Consider the following 24,138-nt stretch of genomic DNA (forward strand, 5'->3'; position numbering starts at 1 on the left):
TGCCGTTTGGAGGAAAAGCAAATGTTTTTGGATGCGAATTTAGACAAATTCTACTAGTTGTTCCTAATGAAAGCATGCAAGACATTATTAATGCTTATTTAAATTCCTCATACATTTAGTCAAGTTAATGCTTCTTTAAGTTCCTCATACATTTAGTCAAATTGCAAAGTCTTAACATCAAAAAAAAAACAAAAAACAAATAAACATGAGGTTAAGTGTTCTAACATTTGATATTCAATAAACAGAGACTTCAGCAAAATGGATTTTGGATATAGGCAATGTTTTAAAAACTGGGTTTTTAGCTAAACCGGTCCTGGTTTAACCGTCAGTTCAACTGGTTTTCCGATTTTTTATGTATTTTTTATTTGTCTACATATATATTATTATATAAAACCAAGAATCTAACATTCACAAGTTCAAATATTAAAAATACATATGACAAAAATTTGTAGATCAATCGAAACACTTTAAAAAAAATGTATTGCCATAAGTTTTACATCAATGCAAATACATCCAAAAAGAACATAAAATGTAATACTGAAACAAAAAATATAGTTCTAGATGAAAAGTAGTGCATCAAGTTCATATCAAATTACGGATTTTGAGACATTGGAGTGTTATTTGCATCAATCTCACGATCGCTTGGTAGATGAAATATGACAGTTTCTTTTTCTACAGTATAAAAGAACAATGTTAACGTCCCATAATAGATTAATAATAAACTAAAATTACAACTCTAAGTTAATATTTATGGAAAAAAATGTTACCTTGTGTTTGAGAAGTTGATTCATGCTCTTGCTCATCATACATATTTTCTAAATCATTGTAATCAAGTTTTCCTTCCGACCAGAAGTTCATCTTATCAATACATTCATAGTTAATAGGATCCTAAGACCTTTTATTAACCTTGAGTCTACAAAATCATTCACAAAAAAAAATTGTGAAAGTAAAATGACATTGCTATTAAATAAATATTTTATTATAATATAATGTATTTATTTTTTAAATGCAAGTTGTAGTGCACAAATACAAGATCATTTAGTCTTTGATGTTCCAACTAATTCCTCTTGTATGTGTGAATCATTTCAAAGACACTCTAATTACGATCACAATCGGAAGAAGATGTGGTTTGACTTATTATTCATAGCAATTTTTTGTAATATCGAAGTATCTCCGCCAAATAACTTTCACCACTCATCTACAAATGAAATGGTTAGAAAAAAAATATTTCACAATAATATAGTTAATAATAGTATACAAAAGTTAAATGTTATCTAGATGAGTACTAGTACGAGAAGCAACGGCACTAAATATACCAAAAAGTACCTTCACTGTCACGAAACTTGCCTAGAGACAGTGTAAGATCTAAAATGCTTGTACCGGAAAAATTATTCTCAACCATATCGAGAACACCTTGAAACACATCTCTCTTATAACAAACATTCTCATGATTATACTGAAAAAATGGATTCAACCAATACGCTGCACAATGAATGCTTTTTCTTAACATTCTATCCCAACGACGATCATTTATGTCAGTATAAGGCTTGTATAATTCTTTCTTCTTAAATAATTCATTTACCCCTCTTCTTGCCTGACACATTCCCTCATAAACATAACCCAATGCAGGTTTTTCATCTGAATCACATAACCGCAAAAGCCTTAACAAAGGAGTCATCACTTTTACCGTAATCAAACAATTTTTCCAAAAATTTCGTTCAAGACAATTTCTTTACATTCAACCGCATTTTTTCACTTTCAACATCTTCTTAAAGTCGTTAGATATGACCATTGCTTGTAAATCGACTTTATGGTCATACAAACTTTTCAATGCAATACATACAGTACCAAAACTAGTAGCACTTGGACGGATGATTTATGTCCAACCATCTTTTTTTCTTAACCAATTCAAGTGCCACTTATGATTGTAAATAAAAACAGTAACCCTAGACGCAAGAGTGACCAAACGTTTTACATTATCCAATTCCGAAACATCCTTTATTACAAGATTAAGACAATGTGCTACATATGGAGACCAAGTAATAAAAGGATATCTTTCACATAGGTTATTACCAGCAAATTTATAATTGGCAACATTGTCAGTAAATTTGAACCACATTCGTGTGTCCTACCATTTCAACAATCTCAGCAAACAAATTACACAAATCTAAAGCATTATTCTCTATATCAGATGCATCAACAGATTTAAGAAATGTTAGTCCTTTTGGATAATAAACCAAAAAATTAATCAAATGGCGTTGTTTGGTATCCCTCCACCCATCACTTATAATTGTGCAACCACTTTTAATCCATTGACTTCTATTTGAATCAGTTAACAACGAAGCAAACTTCTTTGCATCTGACAATACATTGTCCCTCAAAGCATGATAATTAGGTGTTTTGTACCCATGACCAATACCCGTTATTTTATCTACCATATGTTGAAAATAAGGAGAGTTACAAGTGTTCATAGGTACAAATCAACAAACCAAACAAATTTTGAAGTTCCATATATAAAAAATAAACTTAAACAGTAGGGTAAGGTTTCGTTCATAGCCAAAAGTAACTAAAATAATTTGTGAAAGTAAACAAGATAGGACTTATGTATTTTTTTTTTCAATCGACTTAATTAAAATCATGTATGGATCATAGGTTCTGATCAATTAAAATTGAACTAAATAAAAAAAGATCAATTCTTACCTACAATAGGTTGTGGTTGTTGAAGACAAAGGTTGTAACATATTAAAAAGAGAGACATGGTTATAGAAGACTACATATTGATTACGTCAACCATAGAGATAACGAGACATAAGAAATTGACATGTTGTGTGTAACATTCAATCTAAATTGTAATTGGCTATATTTGATGCAAGTTGTGAAGCCCATACTCCATATTTTAGCCCAAAAATTAATCACATCCTCTATTCACCGGTTTAAACGGTATTTAACTGGTTCACTACAACTAGTTCAACTGGAAAATAACAAAAACCGGTCGATTCTTTCCAGCATAAAATCGGTCCTAATAAAACTGGTCACTACACCGGTTCCCTTCTCGAACCTGTTTTTAAAACCTTGGATATAGGAGAAGGAAAGATTGGTGGTTTAAATGATGGCGAAACAATTATTGATATTCCTGACGATCTTTTAACTGTTAATTCTCCTACTGGTTCATTAGTTGAATTTTTTTATCCTTCTATTGTTGAAAATCCCAAGAATCCGAATTATTTTCAAGAAAGAGAAATCTTTGCACCAAAAAATGAAGTTGTTCAAGAGATTAACGAGCGTTTATTATCATTATTTACAGGAGCTCAACAAGATTATTTAAGTTCATATAGTCTTTCTCATGCAAATTTTGTTCACAATGACTTTGATGGAACTTTATACTCCCCTGATGTTGTAAATGGTCTTAAACTATCAATCATGCCAATTCATAAGTTGGTATTAAAATTCGATATTCCAGTTATGTTACTAAGGAATATTGATCAGAAATGTGGATTATGCAATGGTATGTGGCTACGTGTTATTGCATTGGGTAAGCGTCTTATAGAAACTGTGATAATATCTAGAAGTAATATCGGAAACCGTATGTTTATTCTAATAATGTATTTGACACATTCGGATAAAATGATTCCTTTTACATTTCAAAAAAAATAATTTTCATTGGTTGTATGTTTTGCAATAACAACAAATAAAATTCAATGACAGCCACAATCGAATGAAGGGTTGTTTGTGAGACAATCAATATTCACTCATGGATAATTGTATGTTGCATTGTTGAGATTTAAAAGTAAAGATAGATTAAAAATATTAATTTAGATAAGGATTGTAAACTTACCAATACGACATCTAATGTTGTATTCAAGGAAGTCTTTAGAAATTTGTGATTCATAAAAATAAGTGTCAATATTTCAATAGTTGTTTTTGTTATTATACATTAACTTACCTACTTATTCATCATTTTGTTTGTATATATTTAGCAAGTTTTAATTTATTAATGTTTAAAGATTACAACATTATTCTCATCATCATTTTATAAATACATACATTTTTTATTTTATTAGTTTATATATTGAAATAGTTAATTTATTCGTTATAGCATTGTATTTATGTAAAATTATCAATAAAAAATATGTAATGCTTACCACTTTATCTTAATTAAAAAAAAAAGGAAAAACCTTATTTAGTATATGGGTCTCACACCTAGTAAGTCTATTAAATTAAAAAATTTGATAGAATTAAGGTCCCAACGTATTTTATTTGAATTTGGTTATAATTGATTTTATTGAACTAATTTGTGTTGTCAGTGCTCAATTGTTAGTACTTGGTCCTTTACACTTTTAAATCAATTGTATATGTAATTCTTATTGAATTTGTGAAAGAATATATATATATATATATATATATATATATATATATATATATATATATATATATATATTATTTTTGTGATTGTTTAGACTTTGAAGTCAACTTTTCATGGCATATTGTGTTTGTGATTTTACATCACTAATATTATTTAAGTGTAATAGGATTAATTTGTTGATCAATGTCACCTTGATAAATATTGAACAAGTTAGGAAGGTGTGGAGTGCATATTAATTTAAATTTGTCTTGGTTGGAAGTACACTGCTATTTAGGGGTGAAGCCCTGAACGAACGGGGGTTCGGGGGTAGTACCCCTAGGAGCGGGGTCCAAGGGGCGACAGCCCAGGCGGGGTCCAAGGGGCAAAGACCCTGGCTAGGGTCAAGCTGCCCGGTCATTGCAAAAAAAATTTATATATGTTATGTTACTATATTAAAAATGCATTAGAAATCTGGGTTTTCAATAAATGCACTCGGTTTTGTGATCCATATTCTAGACCCGAATTTAAGTTGGTTTATGACTGTTTTTTGATAGTTTTAGGACATAAAATTGTCATGTAGCAGTTTTAAGACATGAAGTTTTTCTTGTTATATGATCATTTCGAAATCAGTTTTGGTACTCTTCCTTTTCATAATAATTTTAACATTCTTTTTTCTGTTTCTCATTCTCTAAGTCTTATCCGATTAAAGATTGGAAGTACCACATAAATACTTTAATCTGAAAGTGTTATACATGATTCTCAGAATTTTCATGTGTTTTTACCCCTCTTTTCTAACATATTGTGTGATGTGCAATGAATGAACATAACTTTTTATTTTTCTTTGCTACATGACAAATCTAAGAAGGTAGGAGCAATGCTAAATGAAATTAGCACAAAAAATGCTTAAAATAGATAACCATGAGTTTCATTGCATACGTTGTGTTTTCTTAAAATAAGAATGAAAAATAAAAGAAGAAGATCATTGAACCTTAGTTGGTAATCGTTCCAATAAAATCATTATTTATGTTCCAATAGAATCATTATTGTTTGTTTCTGCGGTCATCGGGTTTTCAACTTTTTGTTGTTTGTTTTATATTTAGGTGAAGAAGTGAGAACTTCTCTATTAATCTAGATTTTGAACCTTTGATAAAATCACCAAGATATGTTTTGTTTATAAATATTAAACTTTTGACAAGTTAGTAGTTATATTCATATATTAATCATTCATTTTAACATTATTAAATGTATCTAATATTAATCTTCCTTCTTCAAACGAGGACCAAGAGAAGCTATTTTCCTTTAGGCTATGTGGTATCTTCATGAGTAGGTTATATGTGAAAAGAAAGTCACGTAGACTTTTTATCATTTCACAACTAACCCACCAGGTTGTGGAAATGGTGTTCACCAGTGTGTTGGTGTTGATGAGGCAAAAGGAAGAGAGAGAGAAAGAGAGAGAGAGAGAGAGAGAGATGATGATGTTGCTGCCAATATTCTATTCGTTGTCTTCTTCCGTCTTCACAAAAACATCACACCCAAACCACCGCGGCTGGGGGCGGTGTTCACGCATCCTTGGCCCTTCCACCTCAGCTTTTCATGAGTAAAAAGGTATCCACTCCGAATAGCCTTATAGCTATCAAGGCTGTCAAGAAAAATTGAAAATATTGTGCTATAAAAAATAAAATAAAAAATAAAAAACTGAAATAGACAGACCATGAATGGATGAAATACCGAAAGTTTGTTGCAATAAAATTACAAAAAAAAATTGTGTTCATTACTACAAAATTCAAAAAAAAGTTTTTAAAAAATTAATAAGTATTTACTACTAACGAAAATTTCTGGTTCCAACCACTATGTATACATCAAATATTTAACATAATTAATTTGAAAAAAAAAAAAGAAATCGTGAGGGGAAAGGTTTAAAAATATTAAAAGAATATATTACTAAATGATAGTTATACTAGTTTTCCAAAGGGTAAATTACACCGTTGGTCCCTCGTGCACATGCCAGAAAGCGTGTTTAGTCCCTATTTTCAAAATTTAACTCGGGCAGTCCCTCGTTGTTATTTATCTTGCACGGTTAGTCCCTATGCACGTTAACGGTTAAAGGCTTCCGTTTAAGCTACCCACGTGCCTTGCACGCAGGGGCATTTTCGTCTTTTCAGGGTTTGTATACATGAACCATTATGGCGCAGCTTCGATAACCGATCATTTCTTATTTCATCCTCCGTCGACCCTTAGCATTGCACGAGAAAACCCTAGTTTTCTACGATGGTGAACTGGAGGATCAGGCAAGAATGGGAGGAATACGATCTCCAAAGCTCATATGGTAAAATTTTCTACATTTTCAGTTGATCATCCATTTATACGTCCCTAAAAGGTAAATTTTTATTTTTTTTTTATTTTTTGGGTTCGCAACTGACAATCCATCTATGTTCTCGATACGATTAAACTATGGTGGAGTTTTTACGAAGTTTCCAGGCCGCAAATACATAAAGGGGAAGATGAAATATATTGATGGCATTGATAGTGACTTGTTCTCGGTGCATGATATGGATGAGATAATGGAGTTGCTTGATTGTGTGGAACCAGGTAAAAGTATTTACTACCATTTGAAACGACCAACCTGGGATTTAGATTTTGGGTTGTATGCTTTGGGCTGTGACGAAGATATAAACCACTTTAGGTCATACGTTTATGAACACAAGGTGATAGAAGTGTATACAGAGTTTTGGGAAACCAAGCTACATACGTATCAAATGTCCCCAAACCCTGCAAAGATAAAGATACACGAAATTCCTGAGTCCCTTTTTCGTAAAAGGTTGTTATTGACATGGTCAAATTCAGGGGATGGTCCTAGTGAAGAAGCCCTGTTTTTGAGAATGTAGAAACTATGGAACAACCCTAGTACATTACCTGAAACAATCTTGGAACAACCCCCTGTTACACTGAGTGAAACAGTTGATTCAACCCCTGCCTATATACCAAGAATTGAAAGCCCTTTGATTGAACCAATGATGGGAAGCACATGTCCTAATGTTGATGGTTGGGATGATACATTTGAATGGTGTGAACCTTTTGGTGGGACTCCTATGGAACAAGATGAACCAAATAGTGAAAAAATAGGTGAAGACAGTCAAGCTAGTAAAGACATTCATGATAGTGAAGACAATGAAGATAGTAAAGACAGTCAAGATAGTGATTACATAGTTAATGAATATAATTTGTTAGATGATTCAGAGGTTGATATGAAGAACTTTCACCTCAACATTGACAAAGAGGTGGAGTGGGTTGGAAGTTTTCCTAATGATCGAGATGAAGCAGTAGAAGGTGATGAAGAATTAGAGGTTATAGACACTAAAGAATTAGTATCTGCATCTTCATCAGATGAGGGTGAAGCTAGTAAAAAAAAGAAGAAAATAAGAGATTTACAAAGAGCACATAAGAATGAAGCAGCTGTTGTCAAAGATCCATTTTACATCCACCAGACTTTTAGCACAACCAAGGAAGTTAAACAACAAATTTATCTTCATTCCATACAAACTAGAAGGGAGTTAGAGTTCGTCAAGAATGACAAAAACAGAATTAGATTGGTTTGTAAAGGGACAATACCAAACCTTGGGATATTAGAAACAGGTGGGACCAGCAAAAGTAATGACAAAGTGGGACCAAGTCAAAAGAAAAAGAAAGTGAAAGATGTTTCTGTTCATAAATGCCCATAGGTCCTACTAGTGAGTAAGTGGAAAAAAGACATTAATTGGACTATTAAGACCTATGAAAAGCAACATACATGTCTTCAAACAAGGAAAATTAAGGCATGCAACTACAAGTTTCTCTCTGAACAGATTATTGACACAATGGAGTCAAACCCAGAAATACCACTTAGAGCATTACGTGAGATGCTTGAGAAGAAATACCAAGTTGGATTGTCAGACATGAAAGTTCATACGGCGAAAACGAAAGCCCTGGAATCAATTAGGGGAGATTTTGTTGCTCAGTACTCGTGTCTAAGAGACTACTTACAGTTACAGGAGGTGCAAAGTAGAAATCCAAACACCACAGTCAAACTTCAAGTGCAAAGTGAACCATGTTATGCATCTGAGACTAGGGTATTTGAACAAGTATACATTTGTCTTGGTCCACTGAAAAGTAGATTTGCAGCAGGGAAAAGAGATTTACTAGGGCTTGATGGTGCATTCATGAAGGGTCCATATCATGGTATGATCCTGACAGCAGTGGTATGTGCATAATCATATTTTAGTATTTGATTAATGTTTGACCATAGTTAATTGTTTGCTTATTACTATGTTTGACATGATAATTCAGGGTTTAGATGGGAACAACTGCACATACCCTTTGGCATATGCAGTTGTTGAAGCAGAGAACTTTAATTCATGGACCTGGTTTTTAACTAACTTAGGAGATGATCTTGGTTTGTATGCAAACTCCAACTTCACTTTCATATCAGACAGACAGAAGGTAAATAAAGTTCTCCATTCATTTTCACCTGTATGTTTTACAATTCAATAAACAAGTTCACTCTTTCGATGATTTAGGGGCTATTGCCTGCACTTGAGAAACTTTTCCCAGCAGCAGAGCATAGACATTGCCTAAGGCATCTTCATGAGAACATGAAACGTAAATGGAGGGGCAAGGAATTCAAGGATTGTCTTTGGAATTGTGCAACATGTACCACCATACCACAATTCAACAGTGCCATGGAAGAACTAAAGAAACTTAACGGTGAAGCATATAACTGGCTTAATTCTATTCCACCTTAGCACTGGTCCAGATCCCACTTCTCATGTATATAATATTATGTTGATAAGTGTATAATTTTTAAATATAATCTAATACGGTTATGTTTTATCAGGGAGGGCACATTGTGATGCTTTGTTGAATAATATGTGTGAGAGTTTAAATAGCAAGATAGTGAAGGGTCGTGATAAGCCAATTATCAGTTGCTTGTATGTCTTCAAAGTTGAACCTATTAATGGGAGGTTTTATGGGAAAAAGCACACGTCCTACCAAGTTGGTACCACCAAAGTATCGTGTCCCTATTGGCAGACCAAAAAAAAAGATCTGCAACAGAAGATGATGGAGTGTCCACAAAATGGAAATCTGTAACATGCACAAAATGTGGAAATTTGGGCTATAATGGAAGGACCTGCAAGGGACAATCACAGGCTGGGAATGGAACAGAAGAAGGTGCAGCAGGGAATACAACATGAGAAGGTGCAGCAGGTAGCAGTGGTGGTGTAACAAAAGGAGTTGGGAAGAAGGGAAAAAGCCCCATGATTTGAGAATTTGTAGTTTAGTATCATGATCATGAAGGATAAGTGTGTTTTTGTTAGGCATTTATTGTCGTATTACTTTGTTGTTATGTTTTGTATTTTGATACTTTGTTGCTATCTGGGATAACTATTTGTATGCCATAACACTATGTTGCTATTTTGGATGTCCCTTTATGTTAATGGTAAATGGTTATCTTGGATATTTAAAGTTTTGTCCTTTTTTATTGTTATATTGGATGCTACATGTATTGAATGATATATTGCATATGTTGCAAATACCACATTTTCATTAAATTTGAACACCAACTAATAACACCACATTATGATTACACAACATATCGTAACTAGAATTGAAGGTTTTTCTTAATACAAATAACAATACAAAATACTAACAACTTCATTACTAAACCTACACTTTATATATAAGGAGTGAAACAAAAAAAAAAACACCAGCTAATAACTAGGTAAAGCTTCAATTTGCGATTTTGTTCTTCAAGTTTCATCCTAAACGCCATACAATCACAGTCCTGATCATAATCATTCACCCATCCTATGAACTTGCATAATGGTCCCTGAACCAATTAAAATAGATGAAGAATTAGGGCAAAATTAGAGAAGATGAAGAATGAAATTAAAATCATTAACCTTACATTTACTGTACAAGCATAGTAGAGTCTCCCAGGGTTTCTTTTGCTATAAGATGTGTGAATCACTGCAGTGGCTCCACAATTGCATTTGATATCGATCATTGTTATCTATTTGGAAGAAATCGATCGAATGAGGGAAGGAGACAAAGGAGAGGATAGCAGAGGAAAAGAGGGTCGCAGTGTTTTCTAAGATTTTAAGGTGCAGCGGCATTAAGAATGGACACAAACCCTGAAAAGACGAAAATGCCCCTGCGTGCAAGGCACGTGGGTAGCTTAAACGGAAGCCTTTAACGGTTAACGTGCATAGGGACTAACCGTGCAAGATAAATAACAACGAGGGACTGCCCGAGTTAAATTTTGAAAATAGGGACTAAACACGCTTTCTGGCATGTACACGAGGGACCAACAGTGTAATTTACCCTTTTTCCAAATAAATAATAACGATACATATGTCTTACAGAGAGGAAGGAGAGTGACAAATTTTATAACTGAAAGTACTAATTCCAAGTTAAAATCCGATGTTTCATGCATTAGGTACAAGTTATTGAAACATAAATGATCTAGATATCTTAATTTCTGCTCTGGAAAAGAAAATAAAAATCTTTTAAGGAACATAGCTTTTCGATGCCAAAAGCTATTTTATGCATAATCCTCCCACTTCCTACTGTTTTTAAAAGGTCAAAGGGAAACATGGTGTCCAAAACGACTACACCACACGCGCCTAGGAAAGTCTGGCTGTCTTACAGATCAGGTTTAACACGTGTCTGCTGTTCATTGGTGAGGAGGTGGTGCATGATTACCATGAGTATCCAGCATGGCGGCCGATACGCTGTAAAGAATTTAATGTCAGGTCAACTTCACACTTTGTTTTCTTTTAAAACAACAAAACATTTACGATTATTTATCCCCAAAAAATGGAAGCCGATTCTTCCACATATGTAATTTTTTTTTATCTATTCACATAATTTTATAGTTAATTAATAATTATACCTTTCATTTAAATAAATATAAATAATGTATTTTAATATTTTCTGAAAACTGGATCACGCTAATGTCCTTCTTTATCCCACCCATGATTCTTTTCTTTGGAGTAAACTAAAATTCATGTTGACGGTTTATATATATTTTGTATTTTGTGCATTTTTTACATTACCAAGTTTCTTTATTGTAACATTTATATCCCTCAATTCGTTACTTTATTATTTTTCTTCTTTGGTCATTCTAATGATATACGGAATTGAAATATATAGACACAGAAAAATCATAATCAAAGATCATATGCTGGAGTTTTAAGCTTTAGTCCATAAACTCATGACCAAGTGAACTGCCTCTTCAAAATTATGTTTATTCATCATTAGAAGCTTACAAAATTAAATAATTTCTAATCATTTCAATTTCAAGTATACCTTCTAATCAATACCTGAAAACATCTTGTACCCATATAAGTAAATTAGACAATGAGATTTATTTAATCTTATGTACTAAAATGGATGGTGTTTGGTTTTCTAGAAAGAGTAATCATTAGTTTGGATGCAAGTTAGAAAGAGTAATCTTTATTTTACAAGTTAAAAATGTTGGCGAAGGCATTAAGACAAAGAGATTACCGGAGAGAACAACAAAGGTTAGGAAACAAAAAAGTTTATTTATCAAAATCACAATTTACATACAACATATATGTAGCTTGGTACGCACAATTCTAAAGCTCATAGGAACACGACGCAATTATTATAGTCTAAATGAATTTGACAACTATTTATGTGATTTACTCGTTATTATCATCTTTTTCTTCAAATGTACGCTAGTTATATCTTTATATTTGACTAATTATAATGTAGATCTTGTTAAACCAAACCGTGGGAAGAGTTTGATTAAATTTCCTAATGTATATGATTGTGTGATTTGAACTTAAAAGTTAAAAGAGGCAGGAAGAAGAAGGTTTATTAGTAGGGTAATTCCAACCGACTACAACACCTAATATAACTCACTTACAAATGAAAACTTAAAAGACAAAAAAGAATACAAGACTTGCATGATCAGCTACTATCCTAAACAAGTTTATAATCTTTATATTACATTATGGTATGCCAAAGATTAAGCATCGAAGGAGGAAGAAGGACTAGGAGCATACATATGGAAACAAATCATGGGGTTTCTCAGTAACAACTATTCCAGGTAAATGATTCATTTATGTTTTTGGTCAATTAAAGATGTAGATTATGGATTTTGAGATGGCCACGACGTGATGAAGGATACTGTTAGTGAATACCTGAGTCCGGAAGTGGCTAAAAGGCGTGATCCGGTCCAGAAGCAAATTCTTTGGAGTGTTGTCCAAGTTCCAGAGAATTTCCTTGATCCATAAGGATTCTCTACATGGAAAGTTTTAGATTACTTTTAGGAATCCTAATTATATACTAATTAGTTTTTGTTTAGTATAATAGGTTCCTCAGTTCCTGTAATTATCATCGATTGATCAAGTTTTAGAGTTATATTTCTTCAATAAAACAAACCTACCAGTTTATGCAGTAACATCTTTCTGTTTACCTAGAATTGGTATCAGAGCACCTGTTTCCCGCGACATAAATTTCAACAGAAGAAGAGAACTATTTTCACGTGATCAACTAGTCCTCCATCAGAAACTAGTGACAAAATCTTTGGTTTGCAAAAGAGATAACCTGCGACAGAGAGAAAGAGCTCGTTCGGAGAACTTGTTCAGATTTCTCGTGAGGAGAAAAAATCGATACCTGCTCAGATTTCTCGATACCTTAAAGGCTTTATATTCATTTTAATGAAGGAACTCGACGAGTTGGATGCCCCAACTCGTCGTGTTGAACCTAGTCAACCCACATGATTTATGACTCCTACTCGACAAGTCGGAGGACCCCGACTCGACGAGTAGAGGTTGTGCATGGAAAGCCTAAAAATTTAGGGATTGCACCTTATTTAAAGAATTTATGGGTTGTTACTAGCATCCTTCATCGTCATTACAGCAAGAAGAAACCCTAAATCGAGTCCTAAACCCCCATTATGTGTATTGAGAGCTTGAAAGGTGTTATTTGTTTAATTTGGAAGGGAAACTTGAAGAGTGAGGAGCTTGGATCGACAAGGAGGAAGTGGATTTGTCATCTACTTCGTTTTAGCAACCAATATGAGGTATAAAGCTAATACCTTGACCCTTTCATGCTTAGATCTTCTTCTATGGACATTTATGGTGATTTTTGGGGTTTCATGAAGCCACCCTTGGGTTTGAGCTTGTCACAAGGACATGGTCTCAGATCTAGACTCCTCTAGGACCCAAATTCATAAAGTTACCATGTTTATCTTGTATTGGCCTTTCCCCATGCCCTAAACCTCATTCTAGACTTGGTTTAGGTGTTTTAAGCCTTTAAGACCTTGCATACACGTAAAGTTTGCAGCTTTACGTGGTAATTATGCCTTAGGAAGCTGAATCTACAATTTGGAGCATTGGAATAGCTTAAAACGCCTGAATGAGAAATGGACTGAAAGGACTCAACGAGTTGCATGGTCAACTCGACAAGTCGGATGAAGATTGTATGTATTGGTTCTGCATGGACTCGACGAGTCAGGAAGATGACTCGACGAGTTAGTTAGGGTTTTTCCCGATATTTGGACATCACATGGACTCTACGAGTTGTCTGGAAAATCGGTGCGTCAACTAGGTTTTTCACGATTTCTCGAGTTCTGGAAGGACTCAATGAGTCAGTGAGCTACACTCGACGAGTTGGGTCAACATGGACTGTTGACCTTAACCGTTTACTTTTACTTTCACCAAGGGTTGACCAGTTTGACTTATGGGGGTATTTTAGTAATTTGAGAATTTATGGAAGTGAATCATTGGTGGGTGTAAGTGTTTGAGTCAGAGTTGTATTTGGAGGAGTCGACATTATCATCCCGAGCTACTTGTGAGGTGAGTTGTCCTCACCATACTAACAGGGTCGAAGGCACCAATGTCGACCCTTTTCAGATTTGTATTCGGGTTTATTGCATGATATTCTTATTGATTTGCATCCTGGTAGTTAGGATGACGATATGTTTAGTGACCTGGTAGGTTGGTATCCTGGTATATAAGATAAGGTTATGTTAGTGACCGGTTATGTCGATATCCTGGTATATAGGATGTTGCTATGATTAGTGATCTGTTAGATCGGTTTGACTGTTATGCATGCTAGCGTATGATATTATGTCCACATGATTGTTTGATTTGGGGTTGGGTTGAGGCGGACCTGCTCTGTGCTGAAGGCCAACATACCCAGGGCAGACCAGATAGACTGCAGACCCCGGAGGGCATACTAGTCAGGTCGAATGCCCGACGAGTGGTCCGGATAGGTTGAAGGCCCTGAGAGGCGGTCCAAACGTGTCGATGGCTTGGATAGCGGTCCAGATAGACTTATGGCCCTGCGAGGCGGTCCAATCAGTCTTATGGCTCATTATACATGTTGTTTGTTTATATGATATGACTATGATTGTATGGCATTGGTATTTTGGGGAAACTCACTAAGCTTCGGACTTACGGTTATTGATTATGTTTCAGGTACTTCTGATGATCTCGGGAAGGCGAAGGCGTGACCGTGCACCTCCTTATGTTTTTGTGATTTGATTCTGGGATACTCTGACACTAAATCATTTTAAAAACAAATTTATAATAATTATTGGTTTTTGAATGATTTAAAAAGTTTTAAATTGACATGATTTTTATGAGTGTTACAATGCACATCCATTTTATGGGTCACGACGTAACGAGCAGGAGGTCATGACGTAACGACCACCTAGGTGTTAATCCTAATTTTGGGATTTGCACGCCCTCAGCTACCATCACCTCCCTTCACCCTCAAGAAAACCCTAATCCTCCATTGTTGATTGTGAGCTTCTTTTTGGTGATTTTTAACCTTGAAGAAGAAGTGAAGGCATTTTGGTGCATCATCTCAACTAGCAAGCCTCTCCCTCGTCATCTTGAGCTACCTTAAGACTCTTGTAAATTCTCAAGTTCCTGCCTTTTTAGCTCAAACATGTTAGATTTAGAGTTTTGTCCACTTTTCTCAATGTTTAAGGAAGTTTGAGTGTTGGGATCTCATAAAGCTGGCAACTTTATAAGTTCTTGAGACTCCTTTGTGACCCTTTGTCCTGGATCTAGAAAGTTAGTAAGTTTCGGGTTCCATACAAGAGATTTGACCTTATTTTTTCCTTAATTTTGACCTAGCTTGTGTTCAAGACATGCATTGGACATGCATGTCTAAAATGCAATGATTTTTATGTTTCTTTAAGATGGAGAAAGCCTTCTGGAAAGTTTTGTTGCATGGCTTGAAGGATTAAGAGTTTAAATCATTAAGTTGTCCTGAGCGGTTCCCACGACATCAAAGATGGATGGTCACGACGTGAAAATGGACAGCTTCACGGCTAATTTGTCGTAACGCTGCCACGACGTGACCAAAGGATGGCCACGACATGAAAATCGGTTAGGGCTAACTTGACCATTGACTTTTGGTCGATTTAAGGGTTTTAGGGTGTAGATTGAGAAAGTACTTCTTTATTGTTGTTAGGTGTCTAGGTGTACCTGTCTTCCATGTGTGAGAGCTGTTGTGTTTAGCTGATATTACGTTTGTATAATGCCTTTTGAACATCGTATGTTACGTTTTGAATATCTTATGTCATTTTCATCTAAAATACAATATTGATGAATGCGTCTCCATCCCCACAACGGAGGGACCGACAACTTCTAGTTAGTAATAAGGCTTGAGGGAGTGGCCTCGCAACTCCTCTCGCCAAAACTTTTGCTAAGACATGGTACACCATCCCTTAACAGTCGCCAAGCAAGATGTCAAGATTAGCTCGCTAAGGAGATAGCCTGAAAAGAGAGAAAGTATAAAGGTTTGTGATTGGTTGCTGGACTTTGACTATCAATTAATTACCTTTTGACCTTATTTTTTTATTTAAAAAAATTGTTTTTTTAAGAAATTGTAGGGGTGTTACCACTCCCTATGAAATGCAAAGGGAAAAATTTTAGTGAGGTGGAAGGCAAAAAAAATGACGTGACAACAAAAAAAAATGATTTTGCAAGACGCTAAGGGTGCTATCACTCCCTTTAATCTAAGAATACATATAGCAACAATCTACAAAAAATTTAGGAATTTAAAATCATGATATTTGTATACGAAAGGCATCTAGATGTACATTAAGGACATAATGATTGCTCCATGTGTTGATCAGTTGGCCGAATTTTAAATATACAGAAACTAAGAAACAGCCAAATAACAATGATAGTGGAAGTTGTGTCCCATCCACTACACAAAATTTAATATAACCAATTAATATATAAATGATGTTCATTTTATATCTTGTTGTTTGCGACAAATTTAATTGGGTTAGTGATTTGAACCGTTCGGTTATTTTCCCCTAAAAGAAACAAACATATCCTTTTTTTTTTAATTAAAAAAATAACATCTTTAATTTTCAAAAGAATAACAATACAAATGAACAACATTTCCTATAATGAAAGCAAACTTATTATTTTATGTATAATAGCAATATGTTTAATGTTTATTTTTACTACCAAATAATGACGGTATATAACTTAAAAATTGTTAAATGCCGATGAGTTTCTATAGGCTCTTTCCCATTTCCACCTCCAATTTATTTGGCATCTTCCAACTCAAATATGAACCACAATAAAACGAAATATAAAGTCAGTACATAATCAAAGGTTTGTTAATTAACTAATAACAAGAAATTGTTACTTTTTTTGGTGGTGTCATCATCTTTTAAAACTTTCATGTTGCACACAATCGCCTTTCTTGATTTTCTTATCTAATCATGGTTGCAAATCAAAGTCTCTACTATGGTTGCGGAAAAATTTGTTCGATACACATCTAATCTTCATCCTCTTGTACTAAAAGTCACCTCGGACGCAGTAGTAGAAACTTGAATTCCCAAAACATTTACCAACATAAACATAAAAAGTGTTTATATATATATATCTTCCTATCTAATAATCGAAACCTTGATGTCCTAAGTGTCAAATTTTTAACCCCCTTTCACACAAACTGAAATACCAAAAATGCCCCCCTTTTAATGTAAAGTGACTGTGCAGTAATGTCGCCTAAATTTTGGAAACTAATATTAGTTCAAACTTTACATATTACCCCTCCCACTAAATAGATATATTTCAGCTTTGCCATATATCACATTTTTTTTGCACAATTTTAATTCTACTGTTTCCTTTATTTACCAAACTTTATATTTTACCACTTCCGGCTAAAATAACATATTTTTATGCCTAATTTCTTTTCTCACGCATAGACATAAAAAAATACAAAAACAAACATATCAATTTCATTTGTTAGATAATCACACAGAAACTCAGTAGCTTTCAATGGTTTTGATCAAAGATAATTTAAAAAATCAATCACAATTTATTAAATCAATCACATGCATCATCTGTAGTATAGACATTATGTCACTCTACATAAATAATGCAAGTCTTTGGAGCAAATATATTGGGGTATTAAATATTAATCATAAGAATTCAGTTTGGTCAAAAGACAAACCCAATTTTTTAGTAAAAGAGGGCAATCATCTAAAATGAATTGTTTCACCATGTTTGTATTTGTTTCACGCACATGGATTTGTTCACCATTGATTAAAAAGATTAAAAGGAATTATCGGTCATAAGAGTTTGACATTAATCAAAATCATGATCGACGATTCATAAAATTGATTCTGAAAACTGAATTGGGTTTTAAAACTCATCAGAAAAACATACATTACTCAGTACTCATGTATAGCAGAAAAGGACAAGAATGAGACTCAGGGTGAACAACCATATGCTAATCAGTAACAAAAAGAATCGAAAATCGCAAACCACTCATGGGAAGAATAGTGACGATGGTGGATGAATGAACCAGCGGCGATGGGCAAGCGACGACGGTGGCGGAGGACGAAGCGACGATGTCGGTGGTTTATTAGGCAGCAATTGTCCATAAAACCTTTTGAAATCAATGTAACAACTTCTCCACTTGGCATTTGTTTTGTTTACATTGATCTCAAGTTTTTCTGGTACCTACAATTTGGTTCCATGTGGAGAGTTCATTGCTATTTCTGGCATCTAATCCTAATAAAATCGGGCTAAATGCAATGAATATTATATTTTTGTTTCATATACTTTTTTCCTAACAAGGAAGTTATTAACCACAAATCACTAAAGGTGCAAATGATCTTTATGAAAGTAAACGTTGGTTTAATCGAAGGAAAATAGGCTTCTCGATTGATAGAATCCATTTTGTTTTTGCTCATTTAGTAAGATAAAATTTAAAAATATCAAATTAGAAATTTTTATGTAACTCATTTTTTATTTAATTTTCTTTTTAATTTGTAGAACCATGCAGTACACAAGATATTATAACAAAATGTAAAATTTTATTTTATTTTTACCCGTGGTTTCCACGGGTTGTAACCTAGTATATATATATATATATATATATATATATATATATATATATATATATAGTCATGTGAGATACACTCGCGCAACGGGATGTGTTTTGTTTCCACCAAAGTAAAATATCAAATCTCTTATTGTGTAGGGTTTTCAACTCATTTAAGTATCACATTCTTTTCCATTGAAACCAAGGGCGGAGCTTAATAGGGGCAACGGGGTGCTGTGGTCACCCCTGATTTTTTTTGTTAGAACTAGCCCCTCTATTTTAATTTCATACATATTAGACCCAAAAATATAAAATTTTGGCCATGGCCCCCCAGTTCACCGACTTTTATACAAAAAAACGATGTGCCAACGAATTTTTTACCATCAATATTAGGTCCATTTTGATATTAAATTTATCAAGAACCCAAACTTTGAAATCTTCTTCTTTAGGGTTTAACATATCATGCAAAAGTAGGATCTATCACAATAACCAAATTGCAGGGGCATGTAACTCGATTAATATATAACCAAATATGGTGTTTAAATAGTTTTAAAATGTTGGTAAAACAATAAACTACATGTTGGAAAAAAAATTCAATTCAATCGGACTAATAACAAAATACTTGTGATAGTTTAAAGTGGAGTGATATCCTGCCCATGGCTGACCCAACAACTTTAATACCCTTGTTTATAGGGTCGGTAACTCAGTTAATATAAAACCAAATAAGGCGTTTAAATAGTCTAAAATTTAGGTAAAACAACGAACTACATGCTAAGAAAAAATTAGGCCAATTGAATTAATAACAAAGTAGTTATGGCAAGTTAAGTGGAGTGATAATCATGCCCAACGCTGAAAAACAATCTATGGAATGGAATAGCATATTACCTTTAACTTCAAACTTGACAGAAACACGTTCCAAGTCCACAACAATTTTTAATAACTCGTACATCGATTGTAGTTTCTAATGTTTCGTACGACCTTTTGTGTGAATTTAGCACTACTTTAGTGTTAGTCCAACCCATCTCTCACAATAAGATTAAGTATATGGGTCATACACCTCATGTGTAAGTGTTTGCCCCCATCGTACGTTCTTGGCAATTGTTGTCAAGTCTATTTTTTGTGATATATCAAACCTTAGGTAGTGGTGTTGGTAGCGAATGTTTTGTTAATCATGAAGATCTTCATGAATTCATTATATATGTATTTTACTAGGCACTATTGTAGTTTCACTTGTAATGTCTAAGTCCTATTATACATTTTTCATCCGTTGAGTACTCTATAAATAGAGTAGGTGCATAAGTCGTTAGTAGCTTTTTTGCACTTTGTGAGCTTGTACTTTGTCTCTCTACTTCCGATTCGTACCAATCTGGATATTGTGTTGAATCAAAGATCTTATTTAGATCTTGTGCTCAAATTGTACTCTGATTTACATATAAGGTTGATTGAACATCCTTTCAATTGGTATCAGAGTAGGAATCGACATATCATTTGAAGATCTCATGTCAAATGGTGAGTTATAAGTTGGTCACAACACATTTTATTGATGTTGATCGGGTGATGCAAAAAAGAATAATTAACTTTATACCATTGGATAGTCATAAAGGGAGATCACATTAGGCAAGAGATACTAGATTATATCAATGAAATGGCATAATTATAACTGTAGATAATGCAGTGCAAATGACAAAGCAATAAAAATTTTAATAAAAAAAGTTATCAAGCACATACGACAGGGGTAAACACTTACACATAAGGTGTATGTCCCATATACATAACCTTATTGTTAGATAAGGGTTGGATCAACACCAAAGTAGTGTTAAATGCATGCAAAAGACCATATGGTACATTAGAAACTCCACTCAACGGATAGCAAGGTTTAAAGATTGAATGAAAGAACTAAAAGTGGAATCAAATAAATTTTTGTGCAACGATTGTCCCACTCCATGAAAATCGACATACAAGTTATTGAAGATTGTTCTGGACTTGGAACATGTATTTGTTCGGATTAAAGTTAAAGGTAATTCGTTATATCATTACATTTATTTGTTTGTTTGTTTTTCTTTTTTGCATTGGGCAGAATTATCACTCCACTTTAGACTGTTTTAACGCCTTACTTGATTATATATTGACCGCCATCTAAACATGGGGTATTAAAGTATTAGGGTTGTTTCAACATTAAGCAAAATATCACTCCACTTTAAATTGTAATAACTACTTTGTTTTTAATCTGATTGGCCCAAATTTTTATTTCGGCATGTAGTTCATTGTTTTACCTACATTTTGGAATATGTAAACGCCTTATTGTTTGTATATTGACTAAGTTACAAGTTACATACCCCTAAAGATGGTATATTAAAGTTGTTTAAGAAAACTAACACTTTGTTCATTGTCCTTGAGGTTAAGGGTTCTAGTCTCATTGGGGACATAGGTGGATTCATGAGTAGTTTAGGAGTAGAGTAGATTTGTCGTTCCAAAAAAAACATTTTTTTTATTATGATAAACCATATCTTTGTAATAAATCATATCTTTGCACGAAAAGCTAAACCCTCCAAGTAAGAGCAATATAAAGTTTGCAGATTTATGGTTGGCTTTCTTGAGAAACTTAATATCAAACGAACTTAGTACCAACGACAACAAAACCATTAACACCTCTGTTTTTTTGGAGTCATATGTGATTAATATAAACAATCATAATAATGGTCAGTAAGTCCCCAATTTTTCTTGATAGGAAATGATATGAAAAGTAAATACAAAAAATATTGGTGCAACATCGAAAAACTCAATGACTATATATACTTTGTGGTTGTATTGGATCCACATATGAAGTTTTACTTTCTTCGACATGCCTTTGAGATGTAGGTCATGTTCACTGTAACAGAAAAAAATTGCATTTCCAACTTGGCTATTACAATTACTTTGAAGATTAAGTCCTTAATATTGGATCTTGAAAAGAATCGAGAAACTTTTTAATGTGTGATAACATTGTCATGTGATTATAACAAAGAGAAATTACAAGGGTTCTCAGAGAAAAGCATAAAGACTACAAGGAATAAAGTGGATATAAATACTAGCTAGACAGAAACCCTAATAGGCTAAAGACGAAAGGGCCCATAAACAAGCGGGCTAATAATATATAGACTAACATCCCCCTCAAACTCACAATGCCGCAACAATAAGCATTGAGAGTTTGTCACATAAGAACCGAAACTGAGAAGCCGATAAAGCCTTCGTAAAAATATCCGCAAGCTGCAAGGTTGATGAAACAAATGGAAGCGAAATGGTCCCAAGCTGCAGGTGATGACGAGTAAAATGACAATCAATATCAATGTGCTTCGTCCGCTCATGAAAAACATAATTCTTCGCAATTTATATCGCACTTTTATTATCACAATGCAAGGGAGTAGGTGAATAAATGTAAACTCCCATATCCGCAAGCAGCCACCGTAACCAGATAATCTCGCATGTAGTTACAGCCATAGCACGATATTCAGCCTTCGTGGAAGATCTAGAGACAGCATCTTGTTTCTTGCTCTTCCATGAAATAAGAGACTCTCCAAGAAATACACAAAATCCAGTGGTAGACTTACGATCATGACGATCACCATCCCAATCAACATCACTATAGGTACGTAACTCAAGAGAAGACGTCGAGGGAAACAAGAGAGTCTGAAACTGAGTGCCACGAAGATATCTCAGAATACGAAGAACAACTCCCCAATGAACAGAGGTAGGTGCAGTAACAAACTGACTGACAACATGAACAGCATGAGCAATATCTGGACGAGTGACTGTGAGATAAACCAAACTTCCCACCACAGTGCGATAAAGATTCAGATCATACAAAGGAACACCATCAGTATGAGAGTATCGTGCATTGGTTTCAAGAGGGGTATCAATAGTCCGATTGTCAGAAAGTCCCGCCCGTGTAAACAAGTCAGATATATATTTAGTCTGGGAAAGAAGGTACTCTTTCTTAGACTGAGCGACCTCAATACCCAAGAAATAACACAGCAAGCCCAAATCCTTCATAGCAAATCGACGAGCTAGATCATGCTTCAAAGACTCAATACCACCATGGTCATCACATGTAATAATCATGTCATCCATATATAAGGACAGAAGAATCCGTCCTGCACTCAAGCATCTAACAAACAGATCAGAATCGTGATTACTCTGGACAAATCCAATAGAGGTAATAAATGTGGAGAATTTATCAAACCAAGCACGTGGGGCTTTCTTGAGCCCATACAAAGCTTTGTGAAGCCGACAAACCTCCCCCGATCGGTGCTGAATTCTTGGAGGAGGGGTCATATAAACCTCTTAATGAAGGTCACCATTCAAAAAGGCATTCTTGACATCCATTTGAAAGATCTTCCACTTTCGAACGGATGCAACTGCAAGCATAGTACGAGCTGTTGTCATCTTTGCAACTGGGGCAAATGTCTCCTCGTAGTCAAAACCATATTATTGGGAATACCCTTTTGCTACAGCCTTATATCGTTCAACAGAACCATCATCTTTTGTTTTTATCTTGTACACCCAACAACAACCTATCGTATGTTTCCCAGGAGGAAGAGAAACCAAATCCCATGTATGAGTCTAATGAAGAGCAGTGAGTTCTTCAGCCATAGCATTCTGACAAAGAGGATCTGAAACAGCTTCTCTATATGATTCAGGTTCAGACAGATGATGGATGCTTGCTATAAATGAAGTAAACGGTCATGAATATTTAGAGTAAGAAAAATCTGGTAGCTTGGTGAATTTGACAGGACGAGAAGATCTCCTGAGGGGTGGTGGTGGAGATGGATCCTCAACTTCAATAATCGAAGGATCAGACTCAGGAACAGGTGGAGTCGAGATACCCTCTGAAGAAGTGGGTGTGTCATGTGCTGAGGGATCATGTGGCATAGATGAGTCTTGAGCCTCTATATCTTCATTAAAAGGATCAATACGCAGAAGATCAAACTTTGTTACATAGTGGGTTGTAGCAGGAATCGAGTAGAAAGGAATATGTTCCAAAAAAGTAATGTGTCGGGAAACATATAACTTCTGACTCACAGGATCATAGCAACGGTATCCTTTCTGATCAATACCATACCCCAAAAATACACAAATAGCAGATTTCGGCCCCAGCTTGTTCCTTTCAACATGAGGACAAAGAACAAAACAAGTACATCCAAAAACTCGTAAGGAAGAGTAGTCTGGTAGATGACCATATAAATTCTCAAAAGGAGATATTCATGAATTCAATGAAGTAGGGATACGATTAATCACATACACAGTAGTTAGGATTGCTACTCCCCAAAAAGGCACTAGGGACCTGCACAGACAGGAGCAATGAGCGGGCAGTCTCAACAATATGACGATGTTTTCATTCTGCCACACCGTTTTGTTGAGGTGTGTCAGTACACAAGAATTGGTGT

The 24,138-nt window shown here is 34.5% G+C and overlaps 1 protein-coding gene across 1 annotated transcript; it reads right to left on the reverse strand.

Moving 5' to 3' along the window:
- Window positions 1-22,081: 22,081 nt before the first annotated feature.
- On the reverse strand, window positions 22,082-23,026 carry LOC111914084 (uncharacterized mitochondrial protein AtMg00810-like). The gene has a single exon (XM_023909822.2). The coding sequence runs from the start codon at window positions 23,024-23,026 to the stop codon at window positions 22,082-22,084; it is 945 nt and encodes a 314-aa protein (XP_023765590.2).
- Window positions 23,027-24,138: the final 1,112 nt, after the last annotated feature.

Source organism: Lactuca sativa, chromosome 6, assembly GCF_002870075.4.
Source record: "Lactuca sativa cultivar Salinas chromosome 6, Lsat_Salinas_v11, whole genome shotgun sequence".
Taxonomy (NCBI): Eukaryota; Viridiplantae; Streptophyta; class Magnoliopsida; order Asterales; family Asteraceae; genus Lactuca; species Lactuca sativa.

Coding starts and splice junctions, on each gene's coding strand:
- LOC111914084 (XM_023909822.2), bottom strand. CDS start 23,026: ATGACCCCTCCTCCAAGAATTCAGCACCGATCGGGGGAGGTTTGTCGG.